General features: G+C 47.0%; 1 protein-coding gene across 1 annotated transcript; it reads left to right on the plus strand.

Moving 5' to 3' along the window:
- The first annotated feature begins 1,141 nt into the window (after window positions 1-1,141).
- LOC135285337 (TOG array regulator of axonemal microtubules protein 2-like) lies at window positions 1,142-15,527 on the plus strand. The gene is made up of 10 exons (XM_064397526.1): window positions 1,142-1,296; window positions 2,897-3,002; window positions 3,740-3,975; window positions 5,497-5,649; window positions 6,812-6,929; window positions 7,907-8,010; window positions 9,383-9,587; window positions 10,761-10,977; window positions 12,063-14,759; window positions 15,215-15,527. The coding sequence occupies exons 1-9, from the start codon at window positions 1,142-1,144 to the stop codon at window positions 12,359-12,361; spliced, it is 1,593 nt and encodes a 530-aa protein (XP_064253596.1). The 3' UTR covers window positions 12,362-14,759; window positions 15,215-15,527.
- Window positions 15,528-16,149: the final 622 nt, after the last annotated feature.

Below are 16,149 nucleotides of genomic sequence, written 5' to 3' on the forward strand. Positions count from 1 at the left end.
TTGTGAGAGCATGCAAGGTAGCACAAAAACCCTATAAAGTCTAGGGCAGTTCATCAAGATTCTGTGCAATATTTATACTCCATCATTGTAGACAGCTCAAATGCTTTCATCTACACATTAGAAAAGGAGCTTTTTAGTGCACAACATGAAATTTTTGATTGACAGTGCTTTTGATGACAAATGGGTTTCCTAAGAAATGCATTTATCATCTGATTTTCTTCATACCCTGTAAGTTTTTTTCCTTACCATAAAATTTAATTAAGGCAAACCCAGGTCAACTGATCAACAAGAGAGTGTGTCTGCCAACAAAGCGGATCTGTATTTGCATATTTTTATCCTCAGAGTGCATTTGGAAACCTTTTTAATCAACTGTCTAGTCTGGAAAGTATATTTTTCCACAAGAGAAAGCTTAGAACCTGCTGAGTTTGCAAACACATCCATTAGATGACAAATTTCACCTCAGCATCTTTGAAATACAGGCAGTGTGCACCTCTGAAAGAGTACAGATTGATGATGTTTGGAAAGAACAACATCCATAAAGTACTCCCTTCCCAATAGTACGGATACTAAAATGTATGTGCACTCAGCTGCCTGCTGTCTAGAATATTTGCAGTCCGTGGGAACAGAGGCGCTGTCAGGTGGGAAGGGTCAGGTATGGCTGTTCCCTGGTAGCTGCTCCGTGGGGATTGAGCCGGGCCCAGCAGGGCTGGCCTTTTCAGGCTTGGCTTGGTGCTGTCTCCAGGCAGCTGCAGGTCTCTCCTCAGGGAGCTGCAGAGTGCCCCTGTCCTCAGGGCTGGGGAAATCAGGGTGCTGAGACAAGAGGGGCACTGAGGGGTTCCCTCCTGGGCAGCGAGTGCTGCTGCTCAGCGCTGTCTGGCAGGGAGCGGGAGCTCTGCGGCCGCAGGAACCTGCCGCTGGCCGTGGTACCTGTGGCCCTGGGGAGCTGGGGCTGCGGGGCAATTGTCAGGTTTAGCCTGGAGCTGTGCCCAGCTGGGGGGCTGGGAGAAAGCAAGGAGCCCCAGGAGCCAGAGAGCAGGGAAGTCTCTGAGCCAGTGCCAGCTGGCACCACAGGGAACCCTGGCTGGGAGATGGGGCTGCGGGCCGCTCCATGGCGGGGTGCCTTGCCCGGGCCGCAGCGCCCATGGCCGACCCTCTCCTTGCAGTGACCTCGCAGACGGCCACTGGTGCCCCGCGCCGAGAGGAGCCGCTCCGTGGGCATGGGCAGAAGGACAGAGCCTCTCCAGACCCACAGCACTCCTTGCTGGAGGCACTCTCCTTGCTCGGCAGCGATGACTGGTAAGAAAGGCCTTGTTCACTCTGTGTCCCTCTTGGCATTAACGTAGGTTAGAATCATGTCTTGCTAGTACCTCTGAGCCCCCGAGAGCCCAGAGTGGACAAAGGGCACTTGTGAAACCAGAGCAGTGAGAGGATAAAGATTTGAGAGCAGCCTTTTCTTGGCCTTGCTCTGCAGCACTGCTCCAGCTGCAGCAGCTCCGTGCTGTTTCCTCGCTTTGCCTGTTGTTCCATGGAGCTGCAAAGGAAACCTTGAGGGGATGGCAGAAGTTTTGAGTGTAGAGATTTGGGTGCCTTGGGCCACTGGCCCAGTGGGACTGAGTAAGATTCCTCTCTGCCCCCACTGCTGACAGCAATGGCAGGTGACAGCGTCTCCCTGTGACCTCCTGCATGGGAGTCCCAGAAGCAGCTCCAGGGAGTTCCTCCAGGGACTTGTGCTGTCCAGTCCCTCAGCCTGCCATTACTCCTGAAGGGCTCATGGCAGAAGAGAAGGAAAAAGAAATGAAATCCTCTAGGAATCTTGCACTTTTGGAATTCAACTTTTTCCTTCTTACTGCTTCATATGGGCCTGAGATGTTTTGTCAACACTCACCATGTGTCCCAAAATTATACACAGGCAGAAGGAGGCCCAGAGGTGATAACCCTACAAATGTTAGGTGATATTGGTTTCCTTTTTAATGTCCTTTTGATCTCTCCCTGGTAGATGCTTCATTCACACAGGGGTAAGGACTCCATTCGCACTGGGATGAGCATGAAAAATCTGCCACAATGCATCTCCTTGTGCAGTCACCTTTGTTTTGTCCTTTCTCTTCTGCTTTCTCTTTCCTATTTCTCTTGGGTGTCCTGTGAGGTGCAGAGAGCTTCTGCAGGTGTGGGGGATCCGGATGACGCTCAGGGGTGCCAGTGGGATCAGTCGCCAGCCCTGTGCTGCAGCCCTGATGCCTCACATTCCTGCCTGTAGCTGAGGCCCTGCACAAAGTGCTGAGAGACAGAGTTGTTTGCACCTTTTAAATAACACGTTGCTGTTGTGGGGGTTGTTTTAGGTAGGGGGTTTTGGGAAAAGCCAGAGTTTCAACAGTTCTTGCTCAGGGGTGGAATCTTCTGGGACATCCTGCTGCTTTTTTGAGGAATGTGTGAGGTGGAGTGGAGGGGGTGACAGAGAGGCCTAGATGGCAGAGGGGAAACTCAGCTCCAGAGTGCCAGTGCAGACTCTCAGTGCTGAACTGCCTGCTGGGGCTGACAAAAAAGGAAAATGCCCCAATAACAGCTCAGTGGGACTGTGTCTCAGGGACAGGCACAGGGAGGTGACAAGAAACAGCAGTTTGGTCTGGTCTACAGCTTCTAGGAAGCAGTGCCAGGGGGGCATCATGTGCCAGAGATTTCAGAAAGGCTGTCTGCTTAAATGGCCACTCTGAAACCCCTCTATTCACCTCTTGGATTTGTGTAGGCTTTTGACAGCCACATCATCCTGTGGCAACCTTTTCCACAACTAAATTAAGTACTCCTTGAAAAGCACCTCCCATTGTTTGACTGAGCTGCCAGCCTGATAATCTCAGAGGGTGCTGCCTTGGTGGAGAGAAAAAAATAATCTTCTGCCTTTCAGGGAGCTGAAGGAGGAGGGACTCTACAACATCAAACACCTGGCTGGGTCCCATTCAGAGGTCCTGCTTTCCAGACTTCATGACATTTGCTTGGCAGTTACCAACGAGGTGAGAACATTGTTCTGAATTGTCCCACATACTTCATACATGGTGTGTAGAGTAGGTATGTGCTTGTTCATCTCCATGTGTGCTCAGGGTCTGCCTTCATTTCTGCTTTTAGACCTTCTATTTCTAATTTCTGTCAGCTATCTGTAGGATCTGTGGGTACATGTAGCTGTATTTACTGGTAAGTTGGGTATCTGACACTTGTCTTTGAGTGTGGTGCATTTATAATGCAATGTGCAAATGCAGAAACTGAGACACTAATGAGGTTATTTGCCAGAGTCCCAGTCTCTGCCCAAGCTGTAATTCAACACTGCAAATTGGTCTCTGGGTGTGTGCCTGTGTTTTCTGTTTCCTGGCTGAGTGCTTCAGCTGCTGGTGTTGTTTTTTGAACAGGAGCACCTGACTCTTCTATCTTTATGATTTGTGCTTTTATGATTTGAAAGCAGCCCTTGCTTCAGTTTTCTAGTCAAAGGGCTTAAAATCAAAGCTGTGGTCATTTTAGAAGGGTTAAGTAGAACACTTTAATGAAATATATTTTTTAGGCCTGCAGTAAGCAGGTCTGAGACCAGAAATTGGTGCCAGAGTAAAAGCCTTTCTGTGCTTGTGCTCTCCTGCTCTTACTGTACTTTGATGTTTCTCTGGACACAGTGGGATGTGTTGTCATTTTCTGGGACTTCTGTTGAAGGCAACTGGTTTTCTTTTCAAGGTGATTCTTATGTTTCCCCTCATGACTTGTCCAGGTGGCCAACCTCCGTTCCAAGGTGTCCTACTCCGCAATTGTCACTCTGGGAGAGCTCTTTGTGACCTTGAAGAAGAACATGGACTCTGAGGTGGATGAGGTTGCTCGGGTCCTTCTGCAGATGGTGTCCAACTCCCCAGAATTTGTTCAGAAAGCAGCCAGTCAGACCCTGGGGATCATGGTGGAGAATGTGACTCCTGCACGAGCAATGACTGCTCTCATGGACATGGGAGTCAAGTAGGTTGTTCTTCTTTTAGTGACATTCTTCACCTTCTAGTGTGTGGGAGGGAGAAGGGATGAGACAGAGAATGGGAATGGTGGGAGGGAAGGGTCCTGTATGCTGCATCTTCTGTGAACTCAGTGACTTCATTCTCCAATCAACATCATTTCTCTCTTCTTGTCACCTGTTTCTGCCCTCCTGCAGCCTATTAGTTCTCAGAATCCCAGAACTTTAGAATATGGGGAGTTGGAAGGGGCCCATCAGGACCATTGAGTCCACTCCTGGCCTTGCACAGAACAACCCAAGGGTCACACCAAGTGCCTGAGATTGTTGTCCAAATGTTTCTTCAACTCTGTCAGGCTTGGTGCTGTGACCACTGCCCTGGGAGCCTGTTCCAGTGCCCAACCACCCTCAGGGTGAAAAACCTTTTTCCTGATACCCAAATGAAAGGTCCTCTGACTCAGCTTCCTGCTGCTTCCTGGAGTTCTCCCAGGCTGTCAGATTTTCCTAGCTGTGGTGACTGGTGGGGAAGTGAAAGTGCCTGCAAAGGCTGAGGATAGAGCCTTGTGCTTTTGTGGCAAGAGGGACAATTGCAATTGCAGCTGTGAGTGGTGTTTGGTATTTCACAGCACTAACCACAGGGGCCCTGGGAAAGCCATGTCTCCTCATGATGCTATTAGCTTGAGAAAGGAGGAGGGTACTTGCTGGGGTGTGGAGCACATGGGGGACAATCTGCTGGGTGTGGCACAGCCTGCACAGCAGGTGCAGCTCCTGCCAAAAGGAGTCTTGTATGACTGTCCTGGCCATAGAACTCTACTTTCTATTCAAACTCATGTTTCATGTTAGCCTTGGGATGATGAATCACTTTAAAGGCACCTTCACAGCCTGACTGCCATGGAACAGTTGAAGCACATGCTGCCTTAAATGTTGGTGCTGGGCCTGGTAGTTCCCAAGAGACACTCTCTAGAACAGGACAGCCTGGCTAAACTGCCTGTCCCTCCTTTCCTCAGCTTTGGAATAGGGTAAAACATTCAGATGTATCCATTGCCAAGCCTCACAGAAGAAACAGGCTGCATTGCTGGATATTCTGCAACTTCATGGCCCACAACATGTTTTCCCTGCATTTGTTTTTTTCCAAAGGTCTGCAGATTTGGGGATCATGGGTGGAAAGAGCCTCAATCCCGCTGCAGCTCTGTGTACTGGGTGCCCTCTGATGGGTCAGCATGAAGTATCTTTAATTTCTAAATCATTCATATGTAATCTATTTCCTTAATCTTTCTCAGAGTAAATACTGTGAAAGGAGCTGGGTATCAGAGAGTGCAGGGAGACTGAATTCCTCCCTCTGCCTTGCAGGCAGTCCTTCTGTAGAATGCTAGCTTTGTGTTTACCTGAGGACAGAACCTTCTAGCGGTGTCTAAAGTTGCAGGGAGAAGCCGGGCCTCCTTCCCCCAGCAAGGACAGGGAGCAGGCTCTGGCCAAGGCCTGTGCTGCTGCTGCTCCTTCTCCCTGTGCCCCAGGGTTTGCTCTCTCCTTCCCAGGAGCCGCCACGCCCAGGTGCGGAAGTGTGGGGCCGAGCTCCTCCTGTCCCTGATGGAGAGAATTGGAGTCACAAAGCTGGCAGGCACAGCCAGGGCTGAGAGGCTGGCACACGTGGCAGGGAAGCTTGCTCAGGACTGTCACCAGGACACAAGGTAATGATCTTCATTTCACCTCCTAAAACAGGAAAAGCCTTTTGTGCCTGGCTATAAAGGTAAAACCCCACAAGAGTAGAAACTGAAGGAAATATGAAGTTCCCTCACTGTGTGAATAAGGGTCATAGAAGCATGGAATATGCTGAGTTGGAAGGGACCCATCAGGGTCATCCAGTCACACTCCTGGTCATATGCAGTGGCCCCAAGAGTCACTGCATGTGCTTGAGAGCATTGTCCAAAGGCTTCTGGAGCTCTGTCAGCCTTGGTGCTTTGACCACTGCTCTGGCTTGCCTGGGCAAATGACTGTACTGGGTAACCTGAGGTTGGCCAGCAGAAATGAGCATTGCCAACTTCCTGTGGCTTGAAGGATTCTTTACTGAGATCAAAAGAGCTCAGATGAGCCAGTCCAACAGTTTTGATTGTCTTTAGGTGCACAACACAAAGCCAAAGTGTTGGCTAATATTAATTACTGAAGGATCCCAAACATTTGTTTATCATTAATTTAATACATTCCTATAAATATTTCAGGGGTCTTTAGCCAACATATTCAGTCTTTCTGAACTTGGTCTGCAGATTTCTAGAATGCTGTTATCTGTGGCTCAGTGACCTCCAAATTTCTTCTTGAAGAAAACTGTGGTTTCCCAGTGGCAAAATCAACCCAAACCACCAAAGTTCCCTTACTCTGATGATGAAATTCCCATTAATAGCTGCCAAGAACACCAGAGCAACTAGCTGCCCCTGTGCATACATATAGTATAGAATAATCAATAGGATGCATGAGGTGTTTTGTCCTGGCTTCCCTGCCAGTTAAAGAAAGGCAAATTATTGTGCAATGGCAGCAAGACACTGCTAATAGGCTCTGACAACAAATCAGATGTGTTTTGCTTGTTCTCTGGGATCCTTTGATCCCACAGGAGCACACCCACAGTTTCAGAGTGAAATGGTATTTTTCTGTTGCCCCACATTCTCCTCTTGCCTCCTGTGTTCATCTGACAGCACTGTGCAGTGTCAAGTGGAGGTAAATCTCCTTCTTTGCTGAGTAGGTAATGCCTTCTTGTGCAAGGATTGCACATGATGAATTTAAGGTATAAGCCTCTTCTGTTCACACTCTTCCTTTGTTTGTTCACTTTTCTTTCCTTTCCTCCCTCCCTCCCTCCCTTAGGCATTATGGACAGGAGATGGTGAAGATGTTGCTCAATCATCAAAAATTTAAAATGCTTTTGGAGCGATCTCTTTCCACCCATGACCTGGAAGATATTCTGACAAGAATGCAGAAGAAAGTAAGTGCTTGGCAGGAGAAATGTCTCCTTTGTGCAAGTATTGCCACTGCTAATATGAGATCAAACATCCCCAATCTGTCTTGATCTCATTCCTCTTCTACTGAATCATTTTTCTCCTGGGAATGAGATGTTAATCCTCAGCCTGTTCATCTGCAAACCACAAAGAAATTGATGTTATTAGGGAAAAAGTGGGGTTTGGAATATTTTCAATATCATTCACAAAGAAGAAAGGGAAAGAGAGCAAATGGGTTTACATTTAAGTGTAAGCCCCCACCATGCTCTCCCTCCTCTGCCCAGTAAAGCAATTAAGTGAGAATAGTGCTTCTGAAGAGAACAGAGTCTTTGCAAAAGATACTGGAAGTAGTAGTACTAAAAATTTCCAAATTTACAAAAGATGGCCAAGTCAATCCTAGTCACTACAGTTACAGTCTTTTGGGAATACTGCCCTGCTGTCAAGCTCTGTGGAACTGGAAAAATCTTGGTGAATTCAGCAGCATCCAGTGGAAACCCCTTTGTTTTTGTTTTTTTTTTTTTTTTTTTGGGGGGGGCGGGGATTTTATTTTTTTTATCGACATTACAGAAGGGAGCATGCCTTTCTTCAGGCACAGGGAGAGTGAGTGTTGAACCAAATCCTTCCAACACAATGGGCCAATCCCCAGAGAGTCCATTTTTTTCTGTTGCTTCTGTTGTTTACGAACACTCGTTGCCTGCCAGTTTGCATTATTCCCATTTATGCTCAAGACTAATGAATTTGGGATTTTAGACTGCTGCTCAGTCTGGTAGCACCCATAACCTGCCTTGGGCTATTGAAAACAAAGAGTTGGCATCACTGAATCCCTGGGCTGTTTCCATCTGTAAGTTAGGAAATGTTTCCCTAAGCCTTGGTAGCAGTGATCCTGGTTCTAACTTGTGTTTTAAGCAGGGAATTTCCTATTTTATACTCTAAAGATTGATGGGGTTTCTCTATGTCTTTGTAGGGGATGGAAAACCAGAAGGCTGAACGCCCATCTGTCAAGGAGCTGGTGAAGAAGAGGAACGATGGCTCCAAGAAGCCCCAGGCCACATTGTCTTCTAGCAAACGGTACTGAGCACTTTATTCAGATGTGACAAAGCACATGACAAGCTTTACATGTCTCTTCCTCAGGAAAATCTTTCTGGCAGAGATGGCCAGTGACACAGATTGTTCTCTTTCCCTACAAATGCTCTATGATAAAAAAGTCTACTTCTGCATTACACTGAACACAACTTCTTTGGAGGGGTTTTCACAAAAATTGGGAGACAAAAAGACCCCATTGGTTGCAGCTCAGACGATCCAGTGCAGTGGCAAGGGCAGTGGTATGGAGGCTATGACAGGGCCAAGTTTCTGCTGCCTGACTTGGGACAAGGAAATTCAACCAGGGCTTTTTTTTCATCTGAGTGGAGTCTTTTCCACATGGGTGTTTTGATGAGAAGTCCCAGTCTAGAAGCAGGATGCCATTCCACAAAGATGCAGTTCTCATGCATGTGGTTTGGCCTGGCTGAATCATGGTTTTCTTACCCTGAAACAGTATCAAGTTTGAGTAGTAAGTAGCAATGCAATTCCTGATCAACTTCAAACAACAGGTGTCTCAATGTGTACTTTTTGTCTTGATATTCCTGTCCTTCATATGATTTGCTTGATGGAGACAGCATGTATGGTTTATTTCATCCTGTGCTGCAATCAGCATTTAAGACAGGAATTTGGTCCTTGCTGTCTCTTCATGGCAGTTGCAGAGCTACTTGTACCTGTTCTCCTCTGATCACAGAGGGGATTTATTTAGCTCTGTCACGCTCAGCAGTGGCAGGAAAGTGACCACATGCCTCAGTAGCATAGCTAGCATCTTTCCATGCTCATGGAAGAGACAGGTTGATCCAGGAGAATTGTTCCCAGGGGGGTTGTTAAGCTGTGGATCTAGTCTCTAGGGAAGCAAATGAAATGTGAGCATAGTTCTGGGGTGTCTGGCTTCTGTTTTTATCTCTGTGACTGATTTTCTGAATCCTTCACATATGACCCTGTTCATCTGTTCAGGTGCACCTGAGCTATTTTTGCAGATTGTCATGCCTGGTTGTAGAGACACTTCTCCAGAGTGATGAGTTTCCTTATTATGAGACACAAACATCCCATATGAGGAGCCACTTAAACTTGGAAGTAGTGTGTCTCTTTCTCCACAAAGCAATGTGACCTGTGTGCCTTGGCAGCCATCTGAAGATAGATCAGATGCATCTCATCCTTGCTTTTCCTGAGTGAGCACTGGCAAGAATGTTCCTTGCAGATTGTCTCCCAAAATGATTGTCATTAGGTCCACATTGTTTTTCAGAGCCTCATGACTTTCCAGCTTGAAATCACATAATTAGAAAAGCTACTGAAGATGTTTTTCTCACAATTTACTGAAGGTATTATCACCAACAGGTCCTCATTTGGTTTTATTTTCCAGGGTGAAATCTACCTCTGATGGATGCCTCCTACACCGTGCACAAGCCCAGGTCACGTTACCTCCAGTTGAGGAAGAAACAGAGCTGCTCCAGAAGCTTTACAATCTCCTGGAAGCCAAGGGGTTTCAGACGCGCATGGAAGGAGTGTCACTCCTCCAAGACTTGTGCAAAACCAGCCCCCAGCTCATCTCCACTAACATTGTCCAAGTATGTAGTGTATCTTCATTGCTCCTTTCCTTTAGCTCCTTTCCTAAGCCTGTAGCAGTAAAGTTAATTCAGTGTGTCTTGGCACTCCATCCTGGCTGTTTGGGACATGCTGGTCCCTCTTACCCAGGCAAATTTAATTCAGGTCCAGGCTTCAGGACAAGTTATTTCAGTCCAGCTGTATACGTCTGGCAGCTGCCTATTGATGCTGTTCATCGATGATGACAGAATTTTCTGCTGGTGTGACTGCTGCTCTCTCCTACTCCCAGCTGGGTTAAGTGAAGGCAATCCAGCCACTGAAAGCATGGCAATTATTCTCTAGACCAAAAATGGGTTTACCTAGGGAAGAGAAGATCAGACTGGGTTGGTTTAAACCCAGGGTTTTTTTTAAGAATACTTCCATATACTCCATCTAGTCTTGCACAGGCACAACTCTGGCTCTCATTTCCATCCTTGTTCCTATTCCTCTTGGTAAAGACAGTTCTCACCCTTCTTGAGGGGTCTTTTTTTCTCTTTGGAAAAGGAGGAAAACAGCTAAGGACTCATCTCTGCCTTCTCCTCCCAGTAGCTGCTTTTCCCCTTTCTCCAAGAAAAGGTGCCTGATGATGTGTCTGTCAAGGGACTGAACCTGCTCTAGTGAGGGTTGTACAGCTCATTAAATTCCAGAAGTCTACCTGTTGCTTAGAGAAATGGTCTGCATCCTGGAAGAGTTGATCAGAGCCCTGCACTTCTCCAGATACTGCCGCTGAGACAAACAAAAGAAAACTTAGATCTCCTCCAGCCATAGTTTTGGCAAAATCCTAATTGCCCTCAGTACTTGAGGCAACTGTATAGAAAACCAGGCATTGCAAACATCTGCTTCCATACTTCTAAAGCAAAGGTAGTCTTTAGCATGAATAAATGGAATGGATTTAATGATTTCTAGATGGAGAGAAATACCATAGGAACTATTCTGTCCCCAACCAAACCTCTTAAAAACAGAAGAAAATCTTTCTAGCAGCATGAGGTTGCGCCACCATTCCAGTGAGTGGCCCACAGGAAAACAGTGAAATTGTGCAAGCAAGTGCTGACCTGACAGAAAGGATCACTCTCATCTTTTACATTGCTGACTGCTACATCCACTCTTCAAACAAGGACATGTGAATTCAGCTTTCATGTTGTTTGTTCTCTTCACAGATTTTTGAATATTTTGTCCTGAGAATATCTGACAGCCACAAGAAAGTGAAGCAGAAGGCGCTGGACGTGCTGGCTGAAATCACAGGCGTCCTGAAAGATGCCTTGAACCCGGTGATCATTGGTTTGGTGGAAGGAATAACCAAGAACCTGAACTCCAAGGACCCCAGGGTTCGTGCTGCAGCTGTGAAAGCGCTGGAAGAATCCATTGCTCATTTAGGTAAGGCTGAGCCCTGGCATGGACTCTCCTCACCTGTGTCTCTGTCTCTCCGACACAAGAGAGTGCTGAGTGCCTTGATAGCTGCTGTTGTCTGTGGAAAGCTCCAGCTGGCATCCCCCAGAAGCTGTGCAGGTGCAGTCCTTATGCACCAGTCCCCCAACAGGCTTGAACGTGATCAGCATTTCCCAAAAGTCCCAGGAGCCCTTGGCTCTGTGCTGCCTGTCTGAAGAGCAAGTCCCAGACTACAGCTTTGCTGCAGTTCAGAGGCAAAGGGGGTTTGGAGTTTGATTGGGTCCCGTTTGACTTCCCAAAATGAATAGCTTTGCTCTTGGCATGAAGGGAGAGTGACCCATCAGAGCTCCTGCAGAGCAGCCACCGGGAATGCTCTACATGATAGGCATTAGCTGCCTATTTACCCCTTTTCTTCTTTGTCTTCTATTTTCAAAGGGGAACTTAGGATTCCCCAAGTTCATTTCTTTATAACAAATAGGTATAAACCCAGCTGTCAATGGTGCCTTGTTCCACATGTTGTTTTGCATGGGGCAAGATGTCTACAGCAGTTAACTACATAGGCAAAGGCTGCTCTAAATTACTTTGCCACACAGATTTATGTCAGCTCTGAAAATGCCACACTGGGGAAATGTGCCTGAAAATAGGAGTGTTGAAGAGGCAGGTCTTCAAGGGGAGTTGCCACTTTCTCCTCCTCAGCTGCTCTGTGAACTCAGGAACTACCTGACTCGGTGCCTTTCTGTGTCCCAAGTATGGGGTTCTTCCTTTTTGCTCTGGGATGCAAAACCATTTCACTACTTACATGTGACTGAACTCTTGATGTCCCTGATGGGCAATGTTTTAACATAGCTCCTGATACAGCAGACAACTTTGCATTTACAAATGTGAAAGGAGAGCTTTTCTTTTGCAATTTAAAACCCTGCCAAGCAGGCTGGAAGGAATGAAGAAAAGGATTCAAGAATCAGTAGAAATGTACTTTATTTTATAGAATGGGGTTGCCCCTGCCCTTTCCCTCTGCACTGTCCTTTCTCCTATGGCCTCAGAAAAGTGAGCAGAAACATGTGTTTCACTTGTAGATAAAGTGTCACTGCTGAAGGAGTTCAGCTACCAGTGGAATCACCTGAGTGGCCAAGCTCTGCTGGATGTCACGGAGTGTATCACAGGTATGGCCTCCCCTTCTAGGCCAAGAGGTCTTCCCAGGGAGTATTTACAGGCAATGCCTGTGAACAGACAGCAGAGTAGCTCCTCCAAACCAGGAGGTGCTGAGCTTGTCCCTCCTGCCCAGTGCCCAAGGCAGGTGTATTTGGCAGGTTTCCCTGGCTGCTGCAGAGCTGTGCAGCATCTGAGATGGGGCAGAGCTCGGCCTCGGGGCTGAGCTCCCACTGGGGCATCTCAGAACCCAGCTCCAGGAAAGGGAGGGGCTCAAAATACCCCAGCTGGCCCCTCTCTTGGAAGCTCAGGGACATCTGTCATCTTTTCGGGAAAATGGTGGCAAATGCTGTTTCAGGGGACCAGTTTGTTTTGTCCTCACAGAACTCTTGTTTTTCTCTTGGAAAGCTTTGAGGCTGAACTGTGCAGAGCCTGGGGTCACAGCTTATGTCAAAACTCAACAGACGTATTAGAGGCAGGGATTTAGTGCAAGGCAGCCTTTGGGGGCAGAGGGGCAGAAGCAGAGTGCTGAGGCTCCCTGCCTGTGCTGTCAAAGTGGCGCTGGACTGAGCATTTCAGGGTGTGCAAACAGTGTCTGCCTGTGTCAGCACTGTCCAAAATGTTACAAATGCAGCTGATAATTGATTCCTCAGAGGGGCTTGCTATGTCAGCAATAGCCAAAGAATGGGAAAATTATAATCCCAATATATACTAGAACAGACGATTGACAGTCTTGCTTTATCTGGGGCTAAAGCCACTGCTAATTAGGCCAACATCTTTGAATGCAAGGTTTAATACACTTTGTGTCTCCATTAGGAATCTCAAAAGGGCATGTTCAGCGATTGGGAATGTCAAAGGCCTTTTAAAGAGCTTTGAAAAAAGTAGATCTCCAGCAACAGGGAATTTAGTTTTACAGATCTTTTGATCTCTTTTTCAAATAAAAGAATGAAACATAAATTAGGACTACTTTAGAAAAAGTAGATGTTCTCTCTGAGATTTAGTAGGAAGAGACAGCTGTTCCTTACCTTCAATAGTCACCAATATCTTTAATTGTATTTAAACTCAAGTGAATTCCCATGTTAAAATGGGTACCATAACCCTTTTCCTGCTTAGCACAATTGGGGTTTGGGTACTTTCAGGAGCTGTTTTAATATTGATGACTGCCAGTGGATTAAAAGCTTAGAGAAAATAAAGTCTCTTCCACCACAGAATAATAAATGGCTACTAGATAACATTTTGCCTGATCAGAAAATAAGAATGGTCTCCAGAGCTTTTCAGGATTTGATCTTTCAGCCAAATCTGCCATGCAAGGAGCCTGTTGGTAGTAAATTTTTGTCTGTGATATAGTTTGGTTCAGAAAATGAGCAGAGAGCAGATTTCAGAGACAATATGAGAAAACACTCGTGTTTTGGATGAATTTCAGTCCCCTGTGTAGCATTTTGCTCTTTCTATGCCCCTACGTCAGTGGACATTATAAGAAAAAATGCCATTAAGATTGGGAGGGGAAATGGCATTAAAATGTGGAGATGCTCAAATGCCACAGCAATGGGGTCTGGATAATTCTCTAAGGCACCCTGAGGTTTGTAACAGCTGCTTGTTGGAAGCCCCAGAAGCATTCTGCCAAAGACACCAGCTAGTCACTGATGTTTCCAATCCAACTGTCAAGCAGCAGCCGTCTCTGGTGGGCAGGAGTTTTGAGGTGTGTTCTAATACTGCCCTTTGCTGTGTGCCATTGAGCAAAGGGAAGAGCCAGATTAAACGTTTGGCACTTGACATCAAAGTTATGAAAATGGAATCATCCCTTTTATTAGAAATCTCTCAATTTTCTGTCCACGGTGCATTTCCGAATCTTCAGTGTGGGTTTAGACAACTTCTTAATGGAAATAAAAAGCAACTGGACATTTCATTCATTGCTCATGCAGAAAGATAATGTGAAATAATTTAGTAAAGGGACAAAGTCTGCCACAGGGACAAGGCTGTGGTTGGATAAATTAGTCCTGAGGGGTTGGTGGTTCTGTTTCCAGGATGATCAGCTGCTTTGCCCGTTTGTGGATCATGGGGCTCTGTGCTATTTTGCTGATCTTAGCCAGAAGGCTTCCAATTAGCAAATGCAGAGGTAGATCCCTGTTTGCATTGAGGCTGATGGTTGAGAAGCTGTGTCTCTCTCCCGGCAGTGCTTGTGGAGTGGGTTTATGCCAGGAGCCCTGAAGTGGTCCAGCACGACGCCCTGCCCGTGCTCTGGTCCTTCCTGGAGAACAAGGCGCTGCCAGTGCGAAGCGCCAATGTCCGCACTGTGGCCACCAAGCTTGCCTCTGCCCTCCACAAGGTGATGGGCACCAAGCTGAAGAGATGTGCTGCCAGCCAGCCTCCACATGTGCGGGAAAACCTCTCCAAAATGTTGGGCTGGTGAAGGCATGATGTTCTCCAGAGAGATGACAACGTGCTGAGTTGGACACCTCCAGATCTGCCTTGTTAGCTGTGCCAAAAGAGACCAAATGCTAAGGAATGGTGTGCACCTGCCCCCTCTCTCTCCATCGCCCTTCCTAGTCATGGCATGGGGGGCCTGAAGCAACTCCAGACTGAGGACAAGGTGAAGGCTGATCATGGCTCAGCCTCACACAGAGGTGAGGGGGAGCTGGGCCAATCTCTGGTGGGAGGAAGGGTCTTGTGGCAGCCCAGCGAGCCTGTGCACATTGCCAATGAACAGCTGTGCCCTGCATGTGGCCCTGCAATGAGCTGTGCTGCTGCCAGTGCCCCGTGGAGCTGGAGGGCTGCTCAGCTGTGGGGCAGGCAGAGGAGCAGGAAGGTGCATGTGCAGCTGAGCCATTGCTGGAGAGCACAGGGCTCTGGGCTCCCTGCTGTCCCAGGGCAGCCCAGAGGCCAGGGTGCTCCTGTGGCAGCCCTGTGGAAGTGGGCCAGGGTTTTCCCTTGGCCTGCCTCAAGTATCTGCCAGCAGGAGCATGTTTCCCTGTGCAGCTGTTTAGAAGTTTGCAGGAAGTCTGTCCCATGAGATATGGAGCTTTAGCTGCTTTAGGTTTGCATTGTGGCCCCTGTTAAACTTTGTGTCTCCATTTTGCAGATCGGACTGGTTACAGTCTTACCGAGAAGGTTCCTCTGGACAATTCCCATGGTGCCTTACCCACAAAGTCCTTGCCTGCTGTACAGAGATCTCTTTTCTCCAAGTTCAGGAAGAAGCTGCTGCCTGTATGAAGATTGTTTGAAGAATAGGATTTATGTGTTAGGTTTCGTAGTTACAGATGCATATATGTTCTGATGCTTAGATGTAGTTTTGAATAAATGTGTTTTGATTGTATCTTTAAATCTTGATTACATATTTTTAATTGTATAGATTTTATACTGATGATGAAAAAAAGTAAATAAATAAATCAAATTTAAATAAACCAGGAGAAGAATGTGAGACCAGGTCCTGCTAGCCTAGAGATTATGGGAGTGCAGCTCACTCAATGAGCCGGTGTCTCACCACATCCTTTCCTCCTCACTGGGCCTCTCCTCTTCCTCTTTGGCCATGTTTTCTTGCTGTCATTTGTGCTGCTCTTTGCTACTTGGCATTATGACAGGGCCACCTGTTGACTTGTTTGGGGGACAATGGATCCAAAAGATCCTGTATAGTCAAAAGCTTTCTACATAGGTGTGTTCTGTGCTCAGAAAAGGCCGGAGAAAAGAAACAAAGAGAAGTGTGTCCAAACCCCAAAGTTTTGCTCCTTTGCAGTCTCACACAGATCTGGCTCACAGGTGTCTTCAATCACAATTTCATAGGTAAGAAGAATTCGTGTCTTTCACTGGGAAAAGATGCACTGATTTGGAAAAACCGTCTGTATGTATATTTACCCAGGACAGCAGCCCAGCTGTGTTGTTTGCACCTTGTTTGCAGAAGGATGAGTGCACTGGGAGGCCAATAACAAGTGACAAAGGTTCCTCAAATCTGTACTGCAGCCTGGGTGCCATTCAGCCCAGAGCTAGGGGACAATTTGTTCATCATGGAACAGTGTTTGC

Source organism: Passer domesticus, chromosome 23, assembly GCF_036417665.1.
Source record: "Passer domesticus isolate bPasDom1 chromosome 23, bPasDom1.hap1, whole genome shotgun sequence".
Classification (NCBI taxonomy): domain Eukaryota; kingdom Metazoa; phylum Chordata; class Aves; order Passeriformes; family Passeridae; genus Passer; species Passer domesticus.

Coding starts and splice junctions, on each gene's coding strand:
- LOC135285337 (XM_064397526.1), top strand. CDS start 1,142: ATGGCCGACCCTCTCCTTGCAGTGACCTCGCAGACGGCCACTGGTGCC. Junction 5,650..6,811: donor GACTGTCACCAGGACACAAG/GTAATGATCTTC, acceptor TCCCTCCCTTAG/GCATTATGGACAGGAGATGG. Junction 8,011..9,382: donor ACATTGTCTTCTAGCAAACG/GTACTGAGCACT, acceptor TTTATTTTCCAG/GGTGAAATCTACCTCTGATG.